The sequence below is a fragment of the Gopherus flavomarginatus genome, chromosome 9, assembly GCF_025201925.1.
Source record: "Gopherus flavomarginatus isolate rGopFla2 chromosome 9, rGopFla2.mat.asm, whole genome shotgun sequence".
NCBI classification, from domain to species: domain Eukaryota; kingdom Metazoa; phylum Chordata; order Testudines; family Testudinidae; genus Gopherus; species Gopherus flavomarginatus.
In genome coordinates, this window is record NC_066625.1 from 66,092,443 (window position 1) to 66,119,071 (window position 26,629).

General features: G+C 37.9%; 1 protein-coding gene across 1 annotated transcript in view; it reads right to left on the reverse strand.

Annotated features, from left to right (window-relative positions):
• The window catches only part of MYZAP (myocardial zonula adherens protein), a 98,404-nt gene that overhangs the window by 25,468 nt on the left and 46,307 nt on the right, over positions 1–26,629 (reverse strand). The window contains exons 7-12 of the mRNA XM_050968013.1: positions 23,387–23,512; positions 22,352–22,480; positions 19,649–19,734; positions 18,597–18,702; positions 670–753; positions 61–161 (exon numbers count right to left, since the gene is read on the reverse strand). Coding sequence (XP_050823970.1) covers positions 61–161; positions 670–753; positions 18,597–18,702; positions 19,649–19,734; positions 22,352–22,480; positions 23,387–23,512 — 632 coding nt within the window. The remainder of the gene's footprint in view (positions 1–60; positions 162–669; positions 754–18,596; positions 18,703–19,648; positions 19,735–22,351; positions 22,481–23,386; positions 23,513–26,629) is intronic.

Sequence of the window (26,629 nt, forward strand, 5' to 3'; positions counted from 1 at the left end):
TGACAGAGTGATTTTCTGCAGAGAACCCTTTCCAGTAAAATTCGCTGAAGTTCTGAATACCTGGATGGAAGATCACATCCTACTCCGATCTCTCTTGTTTCTACATTAGTCCTCGGCTGGGTTTCCATTAAGTAGTCCAACCTGTCTTGTAATTCTTTATTCTGGAAAAGAAGGATTTTCTGCATGACCTTTCAAGTTGCATTTTCCAAGAAGACAAATAAGTTTAAATGATTTCAGCTCATTAACATTGTATTCTCTCTTTTAACTAATGAAGTCCAGTATAAGACTTTCTTCATCAACATTCTAAAAATATTATTTAGAATACACAAAATTTACTTATTTTTGGAAAATAAAGTTACTGTGACTGTAAAACATAAGTCAATCAATGATGTTTATATAGAATGCTAGATTTTTTTAATGTCTCTGAAGTGTAAATGCATAACTATGTTACAGAAGTTCAACATGAATGTGAAGATTATTTATTACATGCATTCATGATGATCCTGATGTCACAACTATTTCTGTTTCCATATTCAAGACCAGTTACTACATACAGTGAATTTACATAAAGAAAATATCAGACATCATGGTTCTAACTCTAACAGTTCTTGTAAATCACATCAAAACAATTTTAACCCTTAAAAGAGTAAAGCTAATTTAAGTCATTACCTCGCATTCTAGGAAAGAGATTTTTTCTAGAAGCTGCATTATAAACAATTCCTTTTGCATGATCTTTTTCTTTAGTATTTCGATCTGTGAACGAAAAAAATAAGGAAGATCTTAATTCAAAGAGGTTAAAAAAAACAACAGACTTTATTCCATAAACAGAAACGAAAACTCATTGGATTTCAGTGTGCAGCCAACATTGTACTTTCTGTTCTAGAATGTGTATATATTCCAGAACAGTTTGAATTCAAAAGGGTCAGCTTGGATGGTTTATACCATGGTCACAGACATGCACTAACCTGGCTTATGGCAGATGCCATGATCATACATGTGTACTGACATGGCTTCTGACACTTCATGCATTTTTAGAATATGGAAAGTAAACAAAAGTTTTCAAGTAACAACTAGCTGACATAAAAATATGTAAAAAATAAAACAGGAACTCCATTACCGGGTTCAGAGGACTCTGCTCTTAGGGGTTTTGAACTCACCCAAAACTTTTATTATATGGTTGCTAATCTCTTGCCCTTTTTTTGGCATTTATTTAGCATAGCAGGAAAATTAAAATATTTCTATATGAAAACTTTTATATTTCATAGTTGTGGAAAAAAGTCATTACCAACAATTGCTTGTCAGATTGACGATAAAACAACAATAAGAGGCCACCTCAACAGTAATGTGACATTTTCTGCCCTCTGTAGGGAACATTAACATCGATATAGTGTTAATAACTTAAGATTCTCCCCTTCATTAGGGCAACCTTTCACCACTCAATTTGTGCAAACTTGTCCTAAAGCTAACTTACCCAGCTACAAGAGGATCTCCCTTGAGTAGTGGGACCCTTGCATATTCTAGAGTCACGGTAGCAATTTTTATCACACGTCCCTCCCAGCCACCACTGCAATGGATGTGGCCAGAGAAAGATGGGCATGGCCAGAATGCCCCAGAGCTCCCCAGTTGCAGTACCAGTCCCTTGGGGTCACTGGTAGCTGGCTCAAGGCTGTTCTTAATCTGGGAGACTGGTTCAGCTCAAGTAGCCTCTGAAAGCCTCTATTGTCCTCCTGCCAAGGTGTGCTGATGCTGCTTGCCTGCAGCTGACGTTCTGGCCAATATGTGCATTTCTGTCTCTTATGAAGGAGTATTTTTAAGAAACCTGTCCACTGATTGCTTAAGTGAGTTCCACTGAAGTCGATCTGAATGCTGTTTAGAACAGAACACTAGTATAACTACTCCATTTTGTGTTTTGAGCTGACAAGATTGAAGAGATGAACACTGAAGGCTTTGCAAACGTACATTCTAAAAATCTAAAGGAGAAAAAGGGACGCTGCTGTGTGTGTGTGTGTGTGTGTGTGTGTGTGTGTGTGTGTGTGTGTGTGTGTGTGTGTGTGTGTGTGTGTGTGTGTGTGTGTGTGAAAATATGAACTGAATGACGTAGTTTCAGGCACAAGAGAGAGACACAGCACCAAGAGTGACAGAAGATAGCCCAGGTTACAACCTACATTACAAAAACTACACTTTTCAAGAACAATTTCAGGTTAACTAGTTGTGCCACTACAGTGGACCGGGTATAGCCTTAAAACATTGTTTTAAAACCATTCATGATACGGCTAAACCGTGCTAGCCGTGATGGTTGTTAGTACAGTTTCTGTACTATAGGCTAGTACAAAGAGGGAATTTTGGAGGGAGGCTTCAGACGAGCAGAAATGGACATTTTCCGGTACTTACTACACGTATGTAAGAAGTGATACCTGAACACTGAACAATGCAAAACCAATGCTACATTCAAAGTACATGAATTACTTTGTTGCTCTAGATTTATATGTTGTATTAAATGGCCATTGTCTAGACTTCAGGCCTGAAATTTAGGTTATTAGTAATACACTAATATGTACTAGTAATACATGACTTAATACATGAGACTGTACCCCTTTAAGAACAAAATGACACTACTTAGTTATTCATTCTATTAACAAATATTTTAAAATTAGTTTTTAAGTTATTAATGGTATTTTCTAAACTGTTTAAGAATTCCTTAATGGTCTGGATGAAGGGACGCAGACAAGTTTTATGTTACTAGAACCACTCCCCTATATTATTAAAACTAAAATTTCTTTTAAATCTAGTTTTTTTGTTTGCTATATATACTTTGTTTTCTTAATTTATTTCCAGCACAGACAATAATAATGAAGTCAGATTAACTTTTAGGTAAAGCTGGCAGAAATTTTTCAATGAAAAGATATTTGGGTGAAAAACTAAACAAAAAATAATTAGTGAAATTATTTGATGGCTCTGCTTTCAGCTTCTGAATGCTGTAATGTTTTGCTTCCACTGCCTGGAAATACTTAAGAACCACCTTTTCTAGTGGTTTTTGAAAGGTCACATTTCTGTTTACATCCCAACTATATTTTGGAATTTGAGTCAATGGTGTCCCTCTAATATAAAATACAATTGTTGGTATAAATATAGCTTTTAATCTAAAAAGAATATATTTTAAAGGGTGCAAGTCATGTCCTATGTGCATGAAAAGGGCTGATAGCCAATAGCATTTATTGGATTCTGCACTCTGTATGAAGCTAAGTCACATCAGGACTTAAACAGTTAAGTTCCAGTCCACCTTTACTGAATAATCAACCACTTAAAAAAAATATCAAAAGATCACATTAACAACTGGAATCTGGTTTCACTGAAGTCAGGATGAATGCTGATATTGGATTTCCATGGAAGCAGAATCAGATATCCAGTTAGACTTTTAGCAAACCTAAAAGTCCTGCAAGTAGTATGTCCTCCTGCTCATGGAATGCCCCAATGTCATAAGTGATTTTACTGTTAACCAGAGATGCTGGAATACAACATATGAAAAAAAAAGTCATGCACACAGATTCTTCTTTAGACCTGCTATACTAGCATACAACCTAGCACTGTGCAGATGAAGGAAGGGGAATGCTACAGGACCTGCCGCTCAGCAAAACTGGATATGCCATAGCACAAAAACCTAAACATTCCCTCCCCCCACAATTAAATTCAACAGTTTGGGCTGTGAGCCAAGAAAAATTACATAAATGCCTATAACTATGTTGCCATAAGAAAATTACTAAAATACCCATGAGTGATGAAAATAGGTATTTTCTATAAAATTCTCATTAAACTAAATGGATTTTACCCTGTCAGATTGCTGAATGCCGTGACCTTTACATATAAAATTTTAAGGAAAAAAAGTAAAAAACTATTTATTCATAGAAGTGCAGTAAAGTTTTATTTTAATTAATTAAATTTAAAAAACAGCCAATCGGAAGGCAACGGAAGTTCTGAATAATTCAATTTTCCACTTATAACTGTCACTGTGGTACACTGGAGAGATAAGGTGTTTGAGGTAATATCATTAACATGCATCAGAGTGAAACAATTTCCAAAAGCCTGGCCAGCTTTCTCTCTTTCTTCATTTCATCTTTTTTTCCCCTTTTTAAAATTATTTTTTATTAAACTGTTTTTTTGCAATTAAAAACACCTTTCTATGTAAAACTCTCTAGCATATCTGAAAATAATCAATTAAAAAAGTTTCAGAGAAAGAGGAAAAGAATCTGAAAAATTCAATTTAAATATTAAATACAATGGCCATCACTTTCACAAAATATCCACTGCAAGCCAATAAAAAAAAATCAATGAGTGCAAAAACCCCCAAAACAGTTCTAAAGAGAAAGACCTGGAAAAGGTTAGAGTAAAACACAGATTTAAAAAAAAAAAAAAAAAAAAAGGAAAGAACTTAAAGTCTAAGATTTGTGAAGACAATAATAAAAAGTAGTACAGCCACCATGGGTATTTATCTTAATAAAAGTGATGTTTCTAATTTGTATTTTTAATAATCTATTTTCAATAAATGCGCCATAAAAAGAGGTGCCAATTCAGTTATTATTGAAAAAAAGGCAAGAATAAATTCCAAACTGTAAATTTTTCAACCAAATGATAATGATAAAATACATAGCAATGAAGAAATGCTATGATCAATTCATCCATTTCTTTGCAAACAGGGGGTTTATTTTCAGTTCAAGCTGGTGCTCCTTCATCTGTCTTTCACTTTAAATAGCAGATTCTTCTCTGGCTAAAATATAGTTCCATTAGCATTGTCATTTAAAACTAGAATTTAAGTGATCTTTTCAGCTTTCATATCTTCATAGAAAAGTAATGTTTATAGCACCTGCAGACACTTGACAGCTATTGATCCTGGTCTTTAATTACTGCTGTGTCTAACACTATAATTATAATTATAGCTCAGCCAGCATTTTCATTATAAGTGGGTTTTCAGAATTTTGAAAGTGGAATATACTGACAGTATAAATGTTCTCTCATGGTGGTATTTGGCATTAATATTCTGTTCCCCAGCCATGCACAGAAGGAAATCATTTTGGTATTAGAGATCTGTATGTGTAGCGAGAGCAGAGGTTCAGCTTGAAATCAAGTACAGCTGTGTAATCAGAGGACAATTTTAACCTTACTGAGGCAGATCCTGTTACGGGAGATATTATACAGTAGTTGGTGCCAATTCTGATTTTTAAATTAATCTGGAAAACAAATGTTTTTATTTAGAGTAGTAATCTAATTAGAAACCAATAAACATTTTTTAAAGCGAACTAGGGCCTTACATCTTTAACTTTTCATAACAGCTTATCTTATTGGCTTACACAGCGTGATTATAATTCAACAGCTCTATACCATGAAAGATAAAATTGAGCAAAGAAGCTGGTTCAGTATCACACAGTCAGGTACAAGCACATGTTGTCTCATTAAAATGGAATCAACATATATATTCACATGTATTCCACATCTATTCAGAGTTAACACTGTATATACAGATCTGAATGATCTGAAAATCTAGAATTAAAAGGAACATATTGAAATCCAGAACAGAACATCAAAATGGAAAGCTTGATGGACTCTTCCACCTCTCCTCAACATGGTATTCTATGATTTGCATCAGATTTACTGCATTTGTGTTCCAACACAGGAGTCACTACTGGCTCTGGAGACTGAACTAAACACACCAACAGCAACATATCTTGGCTCATTTTAACATGGCTTTATGGCTGCAGTTCAATTCTATTAATCCTTTTCTTCAGTTCCTTTGGAGGACTGTGCTAAAATTGTAAATGAGTAAGTATACAAGTGTATAAGAAAAGCAAAGATTCCTATGGCCTAAAAGTATATTTGTTTATATCAGTAAAAACAATATGGGGTAAGATCAATAGAGGATCTGATTGGACCATGTGGATTACACTTGCAGTGAGCTGTTACACAAAATACCTAATTCCTCAAATCCTATAATGCTGATATTTTATGTGTTATATATAAGTAACATTTAATTCAATCCAAGATTTTAGCTATGTTGACTAAAATGATCCTAATCCAGTAGGGATGAAATACACCAATCAGTGGACAAGCCACAGACGTCTCTCCATGGTGCAGGTAGGAGGACAGAGGTGCAGAGAGACTTTGCACCCCCTAAATGTGGCAGAGCTATTCTCTGTGCCAAATACACAGAGGCCAGCATGGAGGATGAGAGGAATGTAGCTAGTGAGCTTGCAGTTATTCTGACCCTTTGAAGGGGAAAGTCAGGTTCTTGGCGACTGCTGCAGTTGCCTGGAGGACTTGGAGAAGCCACCACAAAAGGGCTACAGAGCTGCTGAAGCCTTGTCCATGAGCTGATAGTAGATTTAGACCCCCACATACCCTGGGTAGAATTCTCCACTAAGACCTGGTCTACACTGTGGAGGGGTGGGGGGTGTCAATGCAAGATACGCAACTTCAGCTACGGGAACAGAGTAGCTGAAGTTGACGTATGTTATTTCGACTTCCCTCCCATCCTCACAGCAGGATCAATGTCCGCGGCTCCCCCGTTGACTCTGCTTCTGCCTCTCGCCCTGGTGGAGTTCTGGAGTCGACGGGAGCGCGTTCAGGGATCGATTTATCACATCTAGATTGTAAACCTGATTGTATAAAAAGTTTTAAAGGACTATGATACCCCTGATGAAGAGATGCTATATTTAAAGGAAACATGGGAAAGGAAGCAACAACTTTGGATGAGTATAAAAGATATATTAAATAAAGCATTAAATTAAACACAATACATAGGTACAGTACATTGACATAAGTAACATTGCATAAAGTGAAAGTGTGATCTTCATTATGTGAGGAATGTAACAAGGATATTGGCTCAAATACGCACTCTTTCTGGTAAAATGTTTTTAAAATAACAGCAGTAATACTTCAATCTTTCATAGTGCTTTACATTTTGCAAAAACTAGGCAAACATTAACTTATGGAAACTAATCTAAAACACACACAACATCTCAACACACAGAAAAAGAAGGTCTTTGGCATGAGCACTGGTAGCATAAAACAGACACACAGTATGTGGGGCAAAAGACCAAAAAGCCATGAAGTCAGAGTCTCAGAGTTGGGATATCTTGCAGAAAGAAGTGGGTTTTAAGCAGCCTGTTCAAGGCATAGGTGAATATGTATGGGGAGAGGAGAAGCATCACAAGTTAAAGATGATAATCAGGCTGAGAGCCTGACAGGAAGGATGGCAGAATTATCCACAATGAAATGTGTGGGGGAGAAGTGTGGAGCAGTTTAGGACAAAAATAATCCTCAAACTCTTCTCAGACTTGCTCCTGGATCCACTGCAATCTTGCTTCTATTCTCTGAACTCCACTGAAAGTGTTATCAACAAAGTCTAAAAGGACACTTTCCTGGCTAAGACTTGGAGCCTCTAATCCATTCTTATTCTTGATCTTTACTTAGCTTTCAGTACTGTTGGTCACTCCCTACTAGACATCCTGTACCATCAGGTGGTTTTCATGGCATTGTCTTCTCACCATTCTTCTCCTCCTTCTCTGACTGCTATTCTGGTGTGTTCCCCTCTCTGGGGGAGCCCCACAGGGCTCTAACCTGGCACTTGACACTATTCCCTTTACACCTTCTCTCAGCTGTTCTTATCTTTTCTCACAGGTTCCACCAACATCTCTACACAGAGTCACAACTGTTCCTCTCTTCAGACTCATATTAGCCCATCAAGCATATCTGACTATTTCTCCAACACTGTTATTTGTACAGAGCCTAGGGATCCTAATCAGAGCTGAAAACCTCATTGATGTGCATCCCCTAAAACATTCTGGATGGCTAGTCATCAGCACAACTTTAATATGGCCACTCTAAAGCCCTTTCTTCTTCTTCTCAATGCTCACCATCTTACCTCATTTTCTGTTGTCATTGACCACACGCCCATCCTCCCTGTCCTGCAACATCAAGGTCATCTTTAACTCTCAATCTCTCACCACACATCCAGATCATCATCAAAACTTGTATTGTGTCTCTCCACAATGCTTAGATAATCCAACCCTTCCATTTCACCCCATCATTGAAGATGCTTGACCATGCTCTCTTCTCTCTCACCTTAGATACAATGACCTTCTCAAATTCCCTTCCCTGCTAAAACAGACTGTCAATCCTCTCTTTGAAAAATTGTTCCCCTGACTTCTCCTGGCCTAGACACTCAAGTTTAAACCTTTCACTTTTTGCTTCAAGGCCCTACCAAACATCATCCTGGACTACATCTTGGAACTCTACTGTGCTCTCTTTCATGTCAACAAAGAGGCTGGTTTTGACATTTACTAAATTTCTTTTGCCTTCTCCTGTCCTCTTCTATACTGCCTTCTGTGAATAGCACAAACTCTCAAATTCAGTGCATCAGGCTCTCACTCTCTCCTCTTCCCAATCTCTTTCACAGAGCCACTCTATCTGAAGCTCCAAACAAGACTGAGAATATTTTAAAAGAAACAATCTAATACAACTCCTTCCTCTGGGTCTCCCAAAGTGTCCTGTCTGTACTGAAAAGTTAATATTAGTTTTATACAATTTGATCTTGAGATGGTGAGAGACATCTGATAGGAAATAGCCAGAAATGTAAGGTTAATGGTGGAAAATTTTATTTGGGAGTCATCTGCATAAAGCTAGGTATCTGAACCCAGGAGAGTACATAAGATCATTAAAAGGAGAACAGAAAGCAAAGAACATTGCCCTGGGACAAAGATGTGGGGAAAGAGCAGAAGAAGATCTACAAAAAGAAATGTTGAAGGAGTGAACAGTGAGGTTAGAGGAGAATCAAGAGAGTACAAAGCAATAAAAAGCCAAGGAAATGAGAAAGAGAAAGAGAATGACAAAAAAAAAAAAGAAAAGAAAGAAAAGAAAATATTTAAGAGAATGATAAAATCATGTCAATCTTTGCCTTTTTTAAAAAGGGACTGTGTACATGGCACAACTTTTAATATATTTTTTGGCTAAATATAATTCATTTCAGAGCTGGAGGCTTGAAAATGTGTATTGATTTATCAGGTTGGATTAGATCCAGCAGTTATTTAAATTCACCCAAGATTTACCACATGATATCATCCAGTTGAAGTTATTTCTCAGTACATCACATTGCACATTTACATGAGTATTGTATATTATAAAAGCCATTTATATTTTACTGTTCATCTGCCATTAGTGAATTTGACATCAGTAACATGGTGATACATGACAAACAAAAATGGACAAAAGTTATAAACATGACTAAACTTATTACATTACAAACACACAATGGACTAAACAATACAGGACAGACAAGACATTACAACATTGACTAGAATGCTCAGCCTTCGTCATCTTTTTAGGGAGACAGTTGCTGTACAGGAAAGACTAGATTTCATTCTAATTTTTAAATAAGCCATGTTTATTGTATTCTAGGCATTAGAGATGAGATTTTTCCATGGGGCTCTATCAAAAAATCAATAAGAATGAGCATCTTATTCCCTCAAGCCCCATTAGAAACTCCAGACTCAGATAATACCTTATACTTTTAACGTCACAGTTTTAATTCTCTCTCTCTCTCTGTGTATATATACATATATCAGTAAAAACAGATTTAACATAGTTGTAGTAACAGATATTATTACTCAAGCTAGGTTTAGTGTAAGTTATTGCACTCATTTAAGGGACTTTCTAATCTGTCTAGTTCTAGTAATATTACACCAGTCTTTGATCTCAATCTACTGCTACAGTAGCTCTGAGGAATCACTGGTGTTCTACTGTGTTAGAAGTGTTTGTACAGTATCTAGCATAACCGGGTACTGACTTCTCGATTAGGGGCTACCATAACACAATAACAACATGGGTTTAAGTATGCTAGTTGGTTTGCTGCTCCAAGAACAGATCATTCCAATCCAAGCTGCAGAGGTCAATGCTTTGCAAAGTGGACTCTATAGATGAAGCTTGACCAGCAATGACAGATTGATTCTGCCACAAATACATGAATGAACATTTCCACCAAAAATCTCTGGTGGTTCTACTTTTGTTGTTTGTAAAGGTCCAATACATTCCATGTAGGATGTTGGACTGTATAGCTTCATTTCTTAGATTCACTGAGGAATTCCAAATGTTTATGATTCTCTGCCCTTTCTGCTTTGCAGTTGCTCTTCTTAAGCCATGTGCCCATGTGGCTTTCCTTTCTCTGTGTGGGCTCCTTTGTTGAAAAATAAATAGATGATGTATCCCACCCAAATATAGAGTTTTGTTAGTAAAAATACAGCATCCCAGTTTGGATGGTGACTCCACCTTCCATGTTTCAGTGTTGATTCTTTTACAGTTTTAAAAGTATTTCCATATTAAAAGTGGCGATGCCATGTAATATGCCTGGAGTTTCTGAAATGTCTCGATTAAGCAGTTTTCAGCTGGTTATATAGCCTTTTTTGTCAAGATTCCTTCTCTTTTCCATTTGTTCAATATAATATGTATCTTCATTATTCAGGGTAGGATTCACTCCTTGGCAGGTGATATACAAATATTCTCCCTTTCATGCCAATATCTGCTACAATAAAAAAAAAGGATATAGCTTCTTTTTCTTATGCCTGGCCGCCACTTATCTTCCAATGAATCTGAGACTAAATGTGGAGAACAGCTCGTGTGCCATAACCTGGAGACAGTTCAATTCAGTAGGTTAGGGGAATGTCATTCTAAATTTCTATTCTGTAGATAATTTCTTGCCAAGGAAAAAAAAACCCACTTCTTTCCCAAAACGCTCAGTTTCAAATTTCAAATTCATTCCTCTCTCAGTGATGAAATGCTTTATTATGTCTAATAAAGTCCCTTGTGTAATGAAAATGTGATCTTGTTTTTACAGCATAATAATCAAAAGCAAAGGAAAGAAACCTCAGATCTTTTTAAATTTCACCAGGTTGAAAGTTAGCACATAGTCACTCAGCCTAGATGAATACTTTTGTTTGTTTTAAAAAACTAATAATAATTTGATTTAAATTTTATTTTTTATTTTAAGTTCTTTTAAGTTGTTGTTTTTCTTAACTTTAAGTCCCTGAATGAGGTTTTTTTGGGGATGGAGGCAATTATATCTATCCTCCACCAATGCAAGAGAAGGAAAAGATCACTTTAAAGAGCAAGATTTCACCCAGGTCCCTTAGACACCCGTTTCAGTTTTTTAAGTAGACAAAAAAAAGTGAGGCAAAGGTTTGGCAGGAACACCATTACAAGGTCAGAAGCACTGCTATCATCTTGCCTCAGGTCTCCTACGTCTGCATCTGCCTGTCCAGTTCTGTGTCATCTTATTGGTGGCTGACCTCTCCAGTGAAAGTGTTTTGAAGAAAACATTTCTGCCCACTCCAATGAGACAGTTCTGCCTAAGACTTTCACCATCTTTTACCTTTCTTTCACTGTATTTACACAGGAGAGCAAGAAGCAGACTATTGATAAGAGTCTCTCAATTTCTCCCATACTGATATTTATCCACTTCGATTTGTCGACTGAGATCCAGATGATCCACCTTCTCTGACAGTCTGTCTCCTTTCACTTCCTTTCCTAAAAACACTTGCACTGTAAACTTCCTAAAGTTGGCACAATTTCTTTTTTAAAATATGAGTATGCCATGCCCTCAAACATTGAGATTCTCCACCTGCCATGGTGGCGGGTTCTTTCACAAACAGCCATTGGCACGGTAAGTAAAAAGGAAGTACAGTGTATTGTGTAGGGGGCAGGACCAGATGACTATAGGAAAGTAGTGAGAAACAGGTATGTTAACCCCAGGCTAAACAAATCCCTGTTACCATGGTAACTAAATGGTAGTTGTTCCAGGTTAATCAAGACACCTGGGGCCAATTAAGATCTTTCTTGAAAGCAGTGGAGACAGCTAGGTTGATTGGGACATCTGAAGCCAATCAAGGGCTGGCTGGAACTAGTTAAAAGCCTCCCAGTTAGAGGCATGTGTCAGCAGCTGTAGGAGGAAGCTGTGCTGCTGGAGAAACTGGGCAGGACAAACCCTATCAGGCACAAGGAAGGAGGCCTTGAGGCAAGGGTGAAGTAGATGTTGAGGAAGTGGGGGCTGCTGCGGGGAAGTCACCCAGGGAATTGTATTTGTCCTGTTTCAAAAAGTCAGCTACATATAGCTAATACTATTAGGGTCCCTGGTCTGGAGTCTGGAGTAGAGGGTGGCCCTGGGTTCCCCCTCTCCCTGATTAATCACATAGACTGAGAGACAAAGACTGTGTGAGGCAGGGTTGCTTCTTCCCACCTCCTCTGCTGGCTTATGATGAAAGTGGCTCAGTAGGCTGTGACCCTTTTCCCTAAGAGAGAGAGAGAGGACTACATGGAGGGTTACAGTGAGCCTCTGAGGCTAGTGTAATCTGCCTGGAAATGTGGGACCCACTGAGACAAAGTTGGAGGTTTGTCTCAATTGGGAACACATTTATTTAACAAGTAAGTTCTGCTTTGAGAAAATCTGTCAGTGCTAAGTCATCTGCAATTCTTCCCTACTTACAACACCAGACTTTGTTAATATGCAACAACAACAACAGCTGGCAAGAAAGTTCTCTAAACAACAATTATCTTTGTCTCTCACAGTAAAGAAACCCTATAAGGCTGCAAAATGGCTTTGTGTGGGATCAAATGCAAAGAGATGTTGAAGGTCACAGACTCCAGCATACTTCCATTTCATCTCTAATTTAAACATTTCTTTTCCTCTTGCAGTTTCTGTGCTTCTGTTAAATTTATGTCTTGAAACTACTACTAGTTAGTCAAGCTGACCAAACTTTTACTAAACCATGTAAGATGAGGGTTTATTTTAAGATAGGAAGAACTTTGCAGAAAACACACTCTTGACATGTTGAACACAGAAGGTTGATCTTGGGCTTGATCTTTGGTCCTATTGAAGGCAATGGCAAAGCTATCATTGAATTCAATGCCAGCAAGATTAGGGCCTCTGTGAAGAGCAGGATTTAATAGCATTATTTTATGGGATTCCTTCTGCATGAACTCTTAGTCACTTTGTTCATCTTCCCTTACTGCTTTCCTATATCCACACTTCACTTCTGACTGCTCCTTTTGGACATGTCTAGACTAGGGCTGACCACAACCTGCTAAAACTTTCTTTTACCTCTTGGACACTGTCTATACTTGTGTTTAAGTATACTAGCTAGCATATTTCCTAATCTAGACAGCGTCTCTATCAGCCCCTTCTAGTTTCATGTAACCCTTCATGCTTGTAGCATCCCCTTAATTATTGTTTGCCGAGTGCCCTCAGGCTCCTCCTACAACAGAACTAAAGATCTACCTATTATGTGGAGCACTCTAGCCACAAAAACTCCTTTCCAGTCCATGTTTGCTCAGTTTTGGGTGTTTCTGTAAAGAACCTGTGTTTGCTTTTAAATTTTAGACACTCCGGGGCATGGTCTCTTATTTATTTGGCACCTTCTACACATGCGACACAGAATATATGGGATTTCACACAGACTCTTGGTACAAAGGTAAGAGCTAACACAAAGCTGCCTCTATATAGGAATAAGTATTGCACTACAGTGGAGCTAGGCTGAAAAATTGTAAAAAGGAAACATCTTAACTTTTTCATACAGGAAAATCTTATCGCAGAGTGAACAGGAATTGGGGAAAATAGGAAAAGAAATTGGGTAGAGGTATCTAAGTTTTGATAGTTCCTTCTCAAGGTCTCTCTAATCTGGTGTGAACAGTGAAAACAGATCCCTACAGAGTTGACAGTTCTGGTGGGAAGACTGCACTCCAACTTTGGGGCATCTGATACCAGATCTATCTCCTATTAGAACCTATAGGAACTGGATCAGGCAGAGATGAGGCACTGCCTGGCTGACTAAGCTGTAGTCTCCTGGCATCTAACAATCATCCAGTTGGGATGGTGCCATATTAAGATACTTCTATGGCCCCAATTATCATGGTGTTTGAGCGGCTGACAAACTTTAATGTATTCACAGCACCCCGGTGATACTGTCATAATAAAGATGTTCAATTCAGACCTCAACTATCCCTCATTTTAAAGGACACCATTCATCTTAGCCTCTTGCCATTTATATTCCACACAGATTTGTTGCTCCTCCACTTTTATTGCTGAAAATAATTTATATCGGAATAAATAAAAAAAACTTGAGTTTACAGTGTTCTTTACACTGAAAGAATGAATCTCATAGCATTTAAGTCTACATCTGAGTGCTGAGGTGTAACAAAAGCTGACGCTGTAGTCAAGCAAGCAGATGCTTACCTGAGCTTCTAACTTAGCTCTATAGATGAAAGCTTCTTGTTAAAAAAACATATTTTCCTTCACCTGATACAAGCATTGTTGATATTTCAACAATCCATCTAATTTAGATACCACATATTGCTGTTCTGGGGTTTCTAGAGTAACTTGTTTTCTTAACGTCATGCCACAGTGATGTTAAATTGCATTCTAAAATAATTTCCTAATTGTAAAATACTTTGTCACCCTTTTTCAATGATACTACTTAAATTGATGTTATCATTCTTCATAAGATAAACACATCCCTATAAACAGTAGAATGGGTTTTTGTTTTTCAATAGCGACAAGGCATGAATGTACTACAATAATAACTAATAAAGTACCTTAATAAATTTTATCTCCCCAAGTTACTAGCTATTTCCTTTTGCATTATCTAAATATTTTAAAAGACTAACAGAAGCAGCAGTTCTGGGTATACTCTATTGAACATAAATTTCTGAACCTTACCTAACTGTGGAGCTCTAAAATCTCCCATATTTAGGAGATACATTAAGTATGTCTGCCATCATTTAATTTACTTCCAAACCACTGGAGCCACTGTCTTCTCAGACACCATTTCCATGGTGTCCATTCCTTCAACATCCCACCAAAAGCAAAAATTCTGGTGCTGACATCTCAGGTATCTGTCAGGAGCACTGATTCACTTATGCAATGAATCCACTCCAAGAAATTCTGTTTGACGCTTTGATTTCAGAATAGACATAAAAGCATGACATCTACTGTGCTTTACCTATAGGTAAATGAAGTATTTAAAGGGGGTGCACAAGCAACTGGGTGGGAACATTAACACCCACCTCTTCCCCATTATGGACTGTTCTGTTTTTGTAGCAGCTCTAGTTTCTATCATATACAAGACTGCTTTACTCGAGCCTTTTGAATAAATACAACCATTTGAATACAGTAATAAAAAAAAGCAGTTAGATTTAGATGTAGCCTGAAACACAGTATTTTAGAATGCCTGGGAAAGCATAAATTAACCCATATCCTTATGCAGTTAAGGAAACAGGGCTCCCAAATTTATTGCAGAATCCATTAAGAACTGCAGGAAGTAAAAAATACAGCTCTAATTGTGCTCTGAGATGTGCACAGAACCCTATGTGGGCACAGCAATCCACACACACAAAGCTTATTGTAAGTTAAGGACCCAAGCTTGTATCTGGCATTATCTGATCTGATGAAAGATGACCAATCCCAAACTCCTGCCTTAGGAATGCCAAAAACTGTTAGTGGTGAAAAAGGAGAAAGAAGTAAGGGAAGCTGGATCACCTTAAAAGAAAATGAAAAAGAAGGTGGTGCCACTGAAAAGGTCCATATGACGCTCATGATGAAATTGATTAACAAAGATGCCAACAGTTTCTTGTAATTTTACATTCCTTATGGCTGTGTGACGATATGAATTTTCCCAATTGCTATAGTTTTAAAAAAGAATTCAAGGCAACAGCCTTTTATCTTAACTAATTGGAGACTTGCACAAGGGCCAAGAAATGACTTGGTTGGTATCATACGACTTTCTATTCTCTAGGATGATGACAGTGATTAAGTTATCCATCTGAGCAGAAAGCTTGTTTAAAAGCTCTAGAGTGATTCAAAAAGGCATTCCAAAATGAATATACGCTTCTATATTATAAGGATGCAACCAGACAAACTCACCCTTCAGTTATTTTACTGAAGTTTATGAAGTTACACTAGGAATGAATCTGGTCCAATATTTTTGTTTGCTTTTGCCAAAACACTCAATGTGGAAAGAATGTAGTTGTAGAACCACTAGTGAGCCAAGTATGTACAATTATATTGAGACAAATTACTAACAAATTGCACCCATGCAATTTAGTACATATTTTGCAATAAAGACCAAAAATTAGCTCATCCTATTTAGCGTTTCTTCACAAATATTCCTGGAATCACCTTGCCTACCCTGCATGTCATGGCTAAAGAAAGAATTCTAGTAGTTTTGTGAAAGAAGAATCTGCAGCGTGCACGTTTGGTTATCTCCGCTGAAATGAAATTCTAGTAAATTCTTAATATGTTCTGCCAGTAATCAATTAAATAAATAAGCACTGGAGAGGGAGAAAATGAATCCTGTCTATGCTGTGGTATAAAGGTTTTAACAACATGTTGGGAGTGGTTGGTTGATGTGCAGGTGGTGAAGCCATGAGTTAGGCAGGTCATCCAAGCAAAAGTGCCAATAAAAACTTTATACTATTGTGTTATGCATTCAGTATATGCCACACATTTTACACCCAGAAATAGATATCTTTGTATCCCTTTGCCTACTCATTTTCTTGCTACATACTTTTGTATCCCTCTGCCTGTAAAACTAGGCTCCCTTAATATTAAATGTACAATTATATAGGACTCTACCGGAGAGGAAAATTACCACTAATCATTAAAACACCTCTAAAAATGGCCTAAAATATCTTTTCCAAGTTTAACACTATCACAATTTTAAAATCAAACGTCTCAAGACTAGAATGGGTCAAGTTTTACTCTTCAAATACATTTTTGTGAAAATTGCATCAGAATCAGCTTTAGTTAGGGGCATTCAAGATTAAAAGGAAGTGCTGCAGGGCAGACCCTCAGCTGGTATAAATCATCATAGGCCCATGAAAATCAACCAAGGATCATTCCACAGGGAATCATTTCCTCTTTCAAGTGCCAAAAAATCTTCCATACCTAGGCCTGTGAAATATTGGACATTACACTTGTCACTGCTCGAGGACAGAATTCTGTCTGCATTTCAGGGAAGGAGGGGACCCATTTATTTAGGAGCATGTTTTTTAAAATGACAGCTTTTTGAAACGTTAGAAGACATTTGAAATGTTAGAAGTAATCTGAGGAAAAAGAGGAATTGGTGAGAAGAGCACATGTGAGGCAGTCAAAGGCACATGATGAATGCAAATGAGCATAATGCTCTACAATTTAGCATATGAGTATCACCACATGCAGTGTACATATGTATGCATGATGTAAATGTACATTGTATACTAATGCCTTTTATTGGGGGGGAGGGATAGCACAGTGGTTTGAGCATTGGCCTGCTAAACCCAGGGTTGTGAGTTTAATCCTTGAGGGGGCCATTTAGTGATTTGGGGATTGGTCCTGCTCTGAGCAGGGGGTTGGACTAGATGATCTCCTGAGGTCCCTTCCAACCATAATAATCTATGATTTGCAGTTTTGAATGTAACATCAAAATACAAATTAAATTCTACATTTGATGTGAGGAAATTTTCAGACATTTAAAATTATGACTTGACAGCTGGCTAACCTTCCAAGAACAAGGGCAAAACATCCCTATCCAGAAACCTATGTAATCATTGTGTGTCAACGCCTGATTAGCAGCAGCACCAAGCACTGTTTTTAGCAGCAGTGTAAAAAAAAAAAAGGTTAAAATGAATGTTCTCATCTTTGGAACTAGGAAAACAAACCAGGATAGAGAAATTTTCATAGCAAAGCAGTAATACCGCAATACTGAATTAAGGGAGGAATTCCTATTCAAATCAGCAACAACATCCATAATAATTCTCCACCATGTTGAATGTTTGTCCAAATCTAATTGAAGGTGAATCCAATTTAAACCCAATTTAATGTCCAAAACCCTATGCCATGGCATCCCAGTCTGGCCTGTCTGGGACGCTAGCTGGCCTGGCTGCTGAAACAGCACTGGGGAACAGGCTGCTGGTAAATCAGAGCGGACTTCACACGGAAGATTGTTTTACCTTCCATTGGAGACCAATCCAGCCCCAGCTGGCTCCAGGATTAGAGAAGCATAAGGGTGGATTAAAGCCACCTCTTCTGCACAGAATGTTTCATAGCTATATTACTAAAAGCAAATAATGCTTTAGCTTTTTCATTCCACAGACCACTTAGTCAGAGGAGGAACCAACCTCCTCATCCACCCACCCAATCCCCAAACGCCCACTATTTGTGTGCAGCACTTCTCCATTACCCACTGCCTGATTCTGAGAGAGTTTCATTTCATGGACCACCTGGAAGGGATCCAGAACTACCACTGATACATGGACTATAGCCTGAGAACCACTGGTATAAACTGTTTTAACTTCCTTCTGCTTTGCAATATACAAATGCATAGCTCATCCACTACTGATGCAGTAAGTATCATGGTGTAAGAAGGTAACGTGCTAAATAAAGCAGCAAACAACATGCAGAGCTTTTGATAGTGGAACAGGCAGAAGGACTTAGAGAGCTCCCTTCTGGGCTATGTATTCAGCTTTATGGCATACAGTTAAAACCTCCAAGCAGTTGTTTAGGAATATATTGTTTTGCTAGAGCTCACCTCTTCAACCATATGTTTGACTTTCTTCTGTTGGCAATGGACCATGTCATCCAGATGTTTGATTCGTTCTCTAAGACCAGCTGCAACCTCTTCCAGATGCTGTGACCTGATAGAAGTTATAAGAACTAAGTAAATATGTAGGAAGCCATGCAATGTAAACAAAAAACAACCAAACAAAAACAAAACAAAAAAAATAAAAAAAACACAATGCCAAAGTATATCATGAAAAGGAACCTTGTTAAATAAGCCAAATTCCACTGACAAATGTCATTTCCTATATTTGTCTAAAGTTCATTTTTATGGTTATCTGTTTGGTCATTAGTCATTGTCAGACACCACCCACTTAGCTCACCTTTACCTTACATATCAGAGCTGCCAACATTTAGAGAAGTTTCAAACTTGTTCAAACAGAATGATGATCTAGGATCTTCTAGGCACTCAGTCCTGGAAAGCTGCATGCACATTATGGTTTGTTTTAGCATTTACAAACCATTATCTGATTAAATCCCCACTTCATCACCAAGAGGCAGATATTAATCATGTTACGAATGAGAAAAGTAAGAGTTCACAGAACGTCCTCACTGAGCTGTCCTACAGTTCAACATAGGATGTAGTACAGAACATGCTTTTTTAAAAATGTTGTGAATATACATACTAGAGAAAGAGGTGATTAAGATATTGATTGCAAGGATCCTAGTGGCCTGATTTTGGGTTCTCAGCACTTCTGAAAAGAGTCAGGCCTTTGTCTTTTATATCTATTTTAAAAAAGCATCACAGATGTGCATGAAACTATACTAAAACCAGATATTTCTCAGCAATGCAATGTACTCTACCTAATCCATCCTGACTGCAATCAACTTCTCTCACAAATAAAGCTGAGAAGGATGAGTTTTTGCAAAAGAAATTCTCTTGCAGTTTTCCTACATAAAATAAGGCAAATATAATTTGGGAAGGAATTATCCAGCTGGAATATATTACAACCAAAGTTAATATAACAGATTTAGGTTTGAAAAACTTAACGCTAGAAATCTCAGTAAAGAGTAAAAACTCACCTCTGTCTGTCTGAATGGGTTTGAGATTTTGCTCCAGATATTTGGACTTCATGTTGTATCAGTTGTTTTTGTAGCTGGCGGCGTTCCTAAACAAGAAAAATGTTATTTCTCCACTTCTTCACATTAAGTATATTTTATTGTGATTTTAAAAGGCCCATAATATGTTGAACAAAAACAAAGGCTGATTCAGCTACAAGTTATTACTATATTACAAGTGAAGCATGTATTTCCAATAGCCAAGAAGCACAGAATGGGGGGGGAGAAAAGCTTGAATAAAGAGACCCCTGAATTCTCAGCTGAGCACTAAGTTAAATAGCAATGTTTTCAGTATTCAGCACCAGTTTGCCAGTGTGAAGGGGCAGCTTTGCTTGCAATTTCATATTTTGTAGGTAAGTGCGACTCTGAAGGATAAAGACGTGAGCTGAAATGCAATTCTGAAATAACATTATCTTTATGACCCACAAAGGGACTCCATCCTTCTAAAATTATTATAGATCAAAGATATGATTACGTTTAAGGTCTTGGATGCAGAGATTAAATGAACCATATGACCACTGTTGATTATATGAATATCAAATCTTCTACATTGTTCCTCCAAAAGGATCTCCTGATCCAATGTATTTTGGCAGAGATAGGAGGCGTCTCCCTATTTTTCTCCCAAAATGTCCCTACTTATACTGTTCACGTGTTACCCAGCATGAGTGCCGAGAGGATCCATGCACATGTAGGGTCTGATCCTGCTCTACTAGAGTCAAAGCGAGTTTTGCCATTCATGTCAATGAGAGCAGGATTGGGGCCTTAAATAACAGCCAAATATTTAAAGAGCAACACAAGCACAACAGCAGGTGTTTAGCACTGACTGCATAAATTAATGAACTAAAGTAAAGAAAAAGTACAAATATATTTCCTAATACCAAGGACCATAATGTATCATTTTACTCATTGAATACCACCTTGTAACTATGAATAACTCCATTAAACTCAGTGGTACGACTTGCATAGCAAAGAATTACAATCTGGCCCAAACTGATTTATTCAACATTACTGCTAACTGTTAATATAAAATAAATGAGGCTATGTCCCAGCTAGATCTTAAACTGAGAAGAGTCCACCTAAATATTTATAATTCAGTCAATGCACTTTCGTTAGTCGGGCAAAGGGGACATTAATGTACTACATATAGTTTAAACAAGGGTTAGTAATCCCATCTAGCCAGCAGGTATGGGTGGTGATGTTTGTTTCTCTGTATTAGCAAATAATTAGTGGTTAGATTTAAACTGAAGCTAAAGCACAACAAGAACATAGCTTTTAAGAATTGAGTTTTATTATGTTTTAGGATTAAAATAACCAAAACCCTACGTTCTTGTCACCACTCATGATTTCTAGTGAGTCCTTACTTCTGCATTTCTGTCTTTTAGATAGTAAGTTCTTTGGCAAGGATTGTATTCATTTTCATATACTGAACAATGCCAAACATGCTGAAGGCACTAAACAAATAATATTGCAGACTCCATTACTGAATATAATGGAATCACTGATAATTTCAGACTAATAATTACAATGAAATTGCCATTAGCTGACACTGGGGGAATAAACCTGTTTCAGACATCAGGCAACTTCCAATAGACAAGGATCAGATAATAACTGTATTTGTGAGTAGAGGCCGTGCACCACTACTAGACTTACATTAGACCAATTATCTCAAAACCAGTATGTGTTTCACCCTGGAACAAAGTCCATAAAATAGAAGAAGGCAGGGCAGGAGATATAAGGAAATGACAGAAAACCTGCTACAACTCGTTCTACAGCAGTGCTGCTAACGTCACGAGAGATAAGCATCTGGCAGCATTTCTGCTTCCAGGAAGTTACAAGTCAATTGTAAAAATATGCTCAAGGCTGCACATGGTAGACCATATTTGAGCCAGGAGAAAAACATTAGACAATACTGAGTGCAGAGAAGTAAGGAAGAACCTTTTTATAGATCAGAAGTAGACTAAAAACTGAAAATCTGGGGTCATTGTCAGAGTATTTTGAAAAATAATCTAAAAATAAGTTATGTGCATGGAAACACAGATGGTTGTTACATGCACAGAAAATTTGACATCAAAATTCAAAAGGAATTTTAGTTGGAAGTCTTAAGGGTTTCATCCTGATGTGCATGAACCTCAAGGTGGAATTCCAGTTTTTTTCCCAATGCATTTAGATAAAAATGTTTCTATATATATGCATTTGTTGGCCAGGTAATCTGTACATTTAAAAGATTTTATGACCGTAATGAATAAAGGATCACAAAGGATCCAGAAAAAACTTGTATAGGCTATTAGGAGATAAAATGTGTTGTTGTTTTTTTTTTTAAACTGTCCTTTCAAAATAAAGATTGGCCCCTTATGTGTATCAGCTCTGAGGCAGCCCAGAACATTTTTGCAAGTAACAACTCCTACAAACAGCAGAGTGGGCAAAGGGTGTCAACTTGCCATCGTGTGCCCTCAGCAGTCCAAGTGCTAAGAGCATTGATGGATGCAATAAAGGGGTTTTGAATTTATTAACAAGAAGAAGATAGAAGTGGTGAGTGGAGTAGAGGCTATTGACCCACAGGGGACTGAAGAAACAGGTGCACTCCTATATATGTCTTGCCTTTCTGCTAAAAAAAAGGCATAGATATTGGCACCCATACGATAACATTCTGTGCGCAGAGAAAGTTACCTCTTCCATGCGCTGAATGAACTGATCCAGCTCTCCAATTCTCTTGTCTTTTTCCTGTATACTTGTTTCTGTAATTTGCATCTTCTTATTTGCCTCCTCAATGGCCTTCAGAAGTCGATTTGTTTCTGCCTTTGAACAAACAGATTTATGTTCATATCCACAAACAATCAATAAAATTGATGAATGAAAAGTAAGGAGCTGATTTCTCTGCTATACAATGGGGTTTTTGTTTTTTTAAAGTAGACTCAAAGCCAATAAATCTGGGTGCCTAAGAACTGAGACTGCTTTTGCAAACCAAACATCTAGCTATAGCGTCAAATATGAGTTTTGTGGCACACAAAATTTGGGTGATCAGAATTTAATATATGGCTTTAAGACTTCTCAGCAATCAGCTTTAAAAACAAAAAATGTTTGAACGACACATGAATATTTGTTCTCTCCTCAGTGGATACACAAGTACTCAGTAGTGAGAGAAGAAAACGTGCTATTCCCAAGAACAGTATGTTTAGTTACCAAAGCCTATCACTTTTAACTGCATTTATATCTGTATCACATTAAGGCTTGAGAGACTGACTTCAGTCTCAGTGGCTATCTGTGAGTAGTGTTAGATAACCTTGTTGTGCTTGACCAGAAATATACAAAACAACATGATCAGAGGAAGGTTTTGGGAGGAAAAAAATGTTCTCACAGGATTTCTCTACTGATATTAATTTCTCTCTCTTGAGATTTCACTGAAGTCAGAGGATTTGTGCTTTGCATTTTCTTAGACCAGGAGTAGAAAAACATCCACTTCATTTTCATTTTGAAATTTAAATTTTTACTGTCCATTATGTTTAGATGCTCTCTTTCTTCAGCTATAAAGCTCTAATGACTATGAAAGTTTAAAAGTTACTGTAACGAGGCATGAAAGGAAAAGAAACTGGTGTACAAATAAATTTAAGACTTCGATTCTGGTGTTACATTTGTCAATATAATTTAAGGACTGTACTTCAAACACTGAACTAAAGAACACTCTTACGGACTGGCTGTACATACTATTAGAGTTTCTTTCTCAGCTATATGTTTCTGTTCTTCTTGTTTTAGTTTGTCTTCATACTGGCTGTACAGTCTTCTGGTCATCTCTCTCATTACATCAGCATTGGCTTCTTGAGAGCATTCTACCTATAGGAGTTAACAAAAGAGAGAACCATCTCCAGGTGAAGCATTGCTGGAGACAAGAAAAATGGAGCTCAAACAAACCAAAAGGTAGAGATGTAACCAATGTTTATAGTTAGAGACTTCTCCTAGTATTGTTACAAAAATATACTCTACTACTAAGCCTGAGTTTCAGTTACACCAAATCCACATTACAGCACCCTGGCAGTGTAAAGGGGCCTTTCAAATGGGTGTAAGTTACAATTACACCAACTTTAGAACCCCTTCACACTGCCAGAGTTAAAGTGCTATTAGTGCAACTGAGAATCAGGCCTTACTCTTTATTAAGTTCTCTCATGACACTCTCTCACACCTTGAAGTTTGCTCCCTGGTATGAAGAATAATTTAAAATTCTCTAGTTTTACATGAGTGTAGCTTAGAAATAAGCCTGAACCAAAACCCATATTCAAATGCCCATGAACTTTGCAGTGATCAAAATTCAGATCCAATATTTACATTTTGAGCCCATTTGTGCTGTAGACTGAAATAAAAGCTAAATAAAACAAAACTAAACAAAATAGCTTTCCTTTTACTTGCTCTGCTGCAAATCTGGCGTGACACCATTAAAGTCATGGGAGTTACCATGATCTAAGTGAGAGGAGAATGTAGTCCTACAAAGCTATTAACTTAGTGTTATTTACATTGGTGTTAATCATGGTAATAAGAAAAGAATCAGGCACTTAGTGTTTAAGGCTGGTACTCTGAGTGCTCATAGTTATAAAAGATTTCTGTTCTGAGCATCTGGGTTATCTTGTTTCAAGGACTGCAAGATTTATCAAACTCTTACACTGTCTTACTCAGTGGGAATAAACTGTTCAAAAGTTTATTGCACTGCATACAAATAAAAAGATATTTTGTCTTCTGAAGAGGGACAGATCTCTCGGAAGGATTCCATTTGCACTGTAGCTGCCTTCTGTGGCATCTGACCCAGATCGCTACATTAGGACAGAGAGCAAGTTTCTGCCAATACAATCAAAAGGAACAGGAATTAAATCAGGTTTCCTTAAAGTATACACTGAACCTCCAGAGTTACAGTAATGTGGTTGGAAACAACAAACTAAGAAAGCAGAGTTGCAACAGTTCAACCTTAACCTCTCTAAAAAGTGTCGAAGTGGAGTATAATTTCCCGTGCCACCTCTCCCACACTCCTTTGTTTACAATTTAGGTGGCCACTGCACTAACTAACAACCTTCTCAGGTGAGAATATAAAATGACTCAAGTAAACAGAGAGAAATGGACCCGGTTGACAGTAATAAGGGAAGCTGGTAATTTTTGCCTTTTCAGAGCCAACCCCCACAATATCATATCCTCTTCTTACTCCCCCTTCCCCTCCCCCCATAACAAAATTAAAAATCAGATCTGGTGGATGTTTTGTGCATATGACTTAACAAGCAACTTTTACTGTGCCAGCATATGCTTAACTTTTAGCACATGATCACATTCCATTGATACCAACTTGCTTGACATTAAGCACATGCTTAAGTGCTTCACTGAATTGAGGCCTAAAAGGCTGAATTCTGCCCTGAGACATCACACACAGATTTCCTCACTTCTTGTTTGGGCCAGGACGTGTCCTCGAGATTAGGATAAACTACAAATTTCTGTTTGGAAATCCTGATTTCTTTTCCTCTACTCTCTTCCTCTGATTATCCTTTCCTTCTTTTTATTCCCTGCAGACCACAGCAGATGCGAGCAACAAATCTACTCTACATAAACCTTGTAAAACTATTGTTGAAAGGAAATTTGAACATAAAAATACATTAATAAGCTTGTACCCTCCCCCCTTCATTTGAAGGATCTGGGCCATCTATCACTATGTACCAATGTAGGATACAAGAGCCTCTAAGATAATCATCTGTTTCTGAATTATTTAAATGTCAGTAAGTCAGTGGTCACCTAATTTCATGGAAGGTATTTAATATATTTTCTTTTAAATATTTCTGATACTGCACGATTGTTCCAAGTTATTTGAAATGCTGTTAACTGCTCCAATATGATTTAATGGAAGCTTCCAAATGCAAGACAGTTGGACTCATAAAAAAAGGCCCATATGATAAAAGACGGTTGCTTACCTTTGTAAGTGTTGTTCTTCGAGATGTGTTGCTCAGATCCATTCCAATTAGGTGTGCGCACGCCACGTGCACGTTCGTCAGAAGATTTTTACCCTAGCAACACTCGGTGGGTCGGCTGGGTCGCCCGCTGGAGTGGCGCTGTTATGGCGCCGGATATATACCCCTGCCGACCCAACGGCCCTTCAGTTCCTTCTTACCAGTTACTCCAACAGAGGGGAAGGAGGGCGTGTTTGGAATGGATATGAGCAACACATCTCGAAGAACAACAGTTACAAAGGTGAGTAACCGTCTTTTCTTCTTCGAGTGCTTGCTCATATCGATTCCAATTAGGTGATTCCCAAGCCTTACCTAGGCGGTAGGGTTGGAGTGAGATGTTGCAGAATGCAAAACTGCAGAGCCAAATGCTGCATCATCTCTGGACTGTTGAACCAATGTGTAATGTGAGGCAAAGGTGTGAATTGATGACCAGGTAGCTGCACGACATATTTTCTGGATGGGAACATGGGCCAGGAAGGTGGCAGATGAAGCTTGAGCCCGAGTAGAATGGGCGGTGAGGTGGCTAGCCGGAACATGAGCCAAATCATAGCATGTACGGATGCAGGATGTTACCCAAGATGAAATTCGTTGGGATGAGACCGGTAGGTCTTTCATCCGGTCTGCCACAGCTACAAAGAGCTGAGGTGACCTTTGGAAGGATTTTGTTCTCTCAATATAAAAAGCGAGAGCCCTGTGAACGTCTAGGGTGTGCAACTGTTGTTCCCGACGCGATAGGTGCAGCTTCGGGAAAAAGACTGAGAGGAAGATGTCTTGATTGACATGAAAGGCGGACACCACTTTAGGTAGGAAGGAGGGGTGTGGTCGCAGTTGTACCTTGTCCTTATGGAATACCGTATACGGGGGGTCCGCTTCAAGGCCCAAAGCTCAGATACTCGTCTTGCCGAAGTAATAGCGACGAGGAAGGCGGTTTTCCAGGAAAGGTACAGCAGCGAGCAGGTGGCCAGTGGTTTGAAAG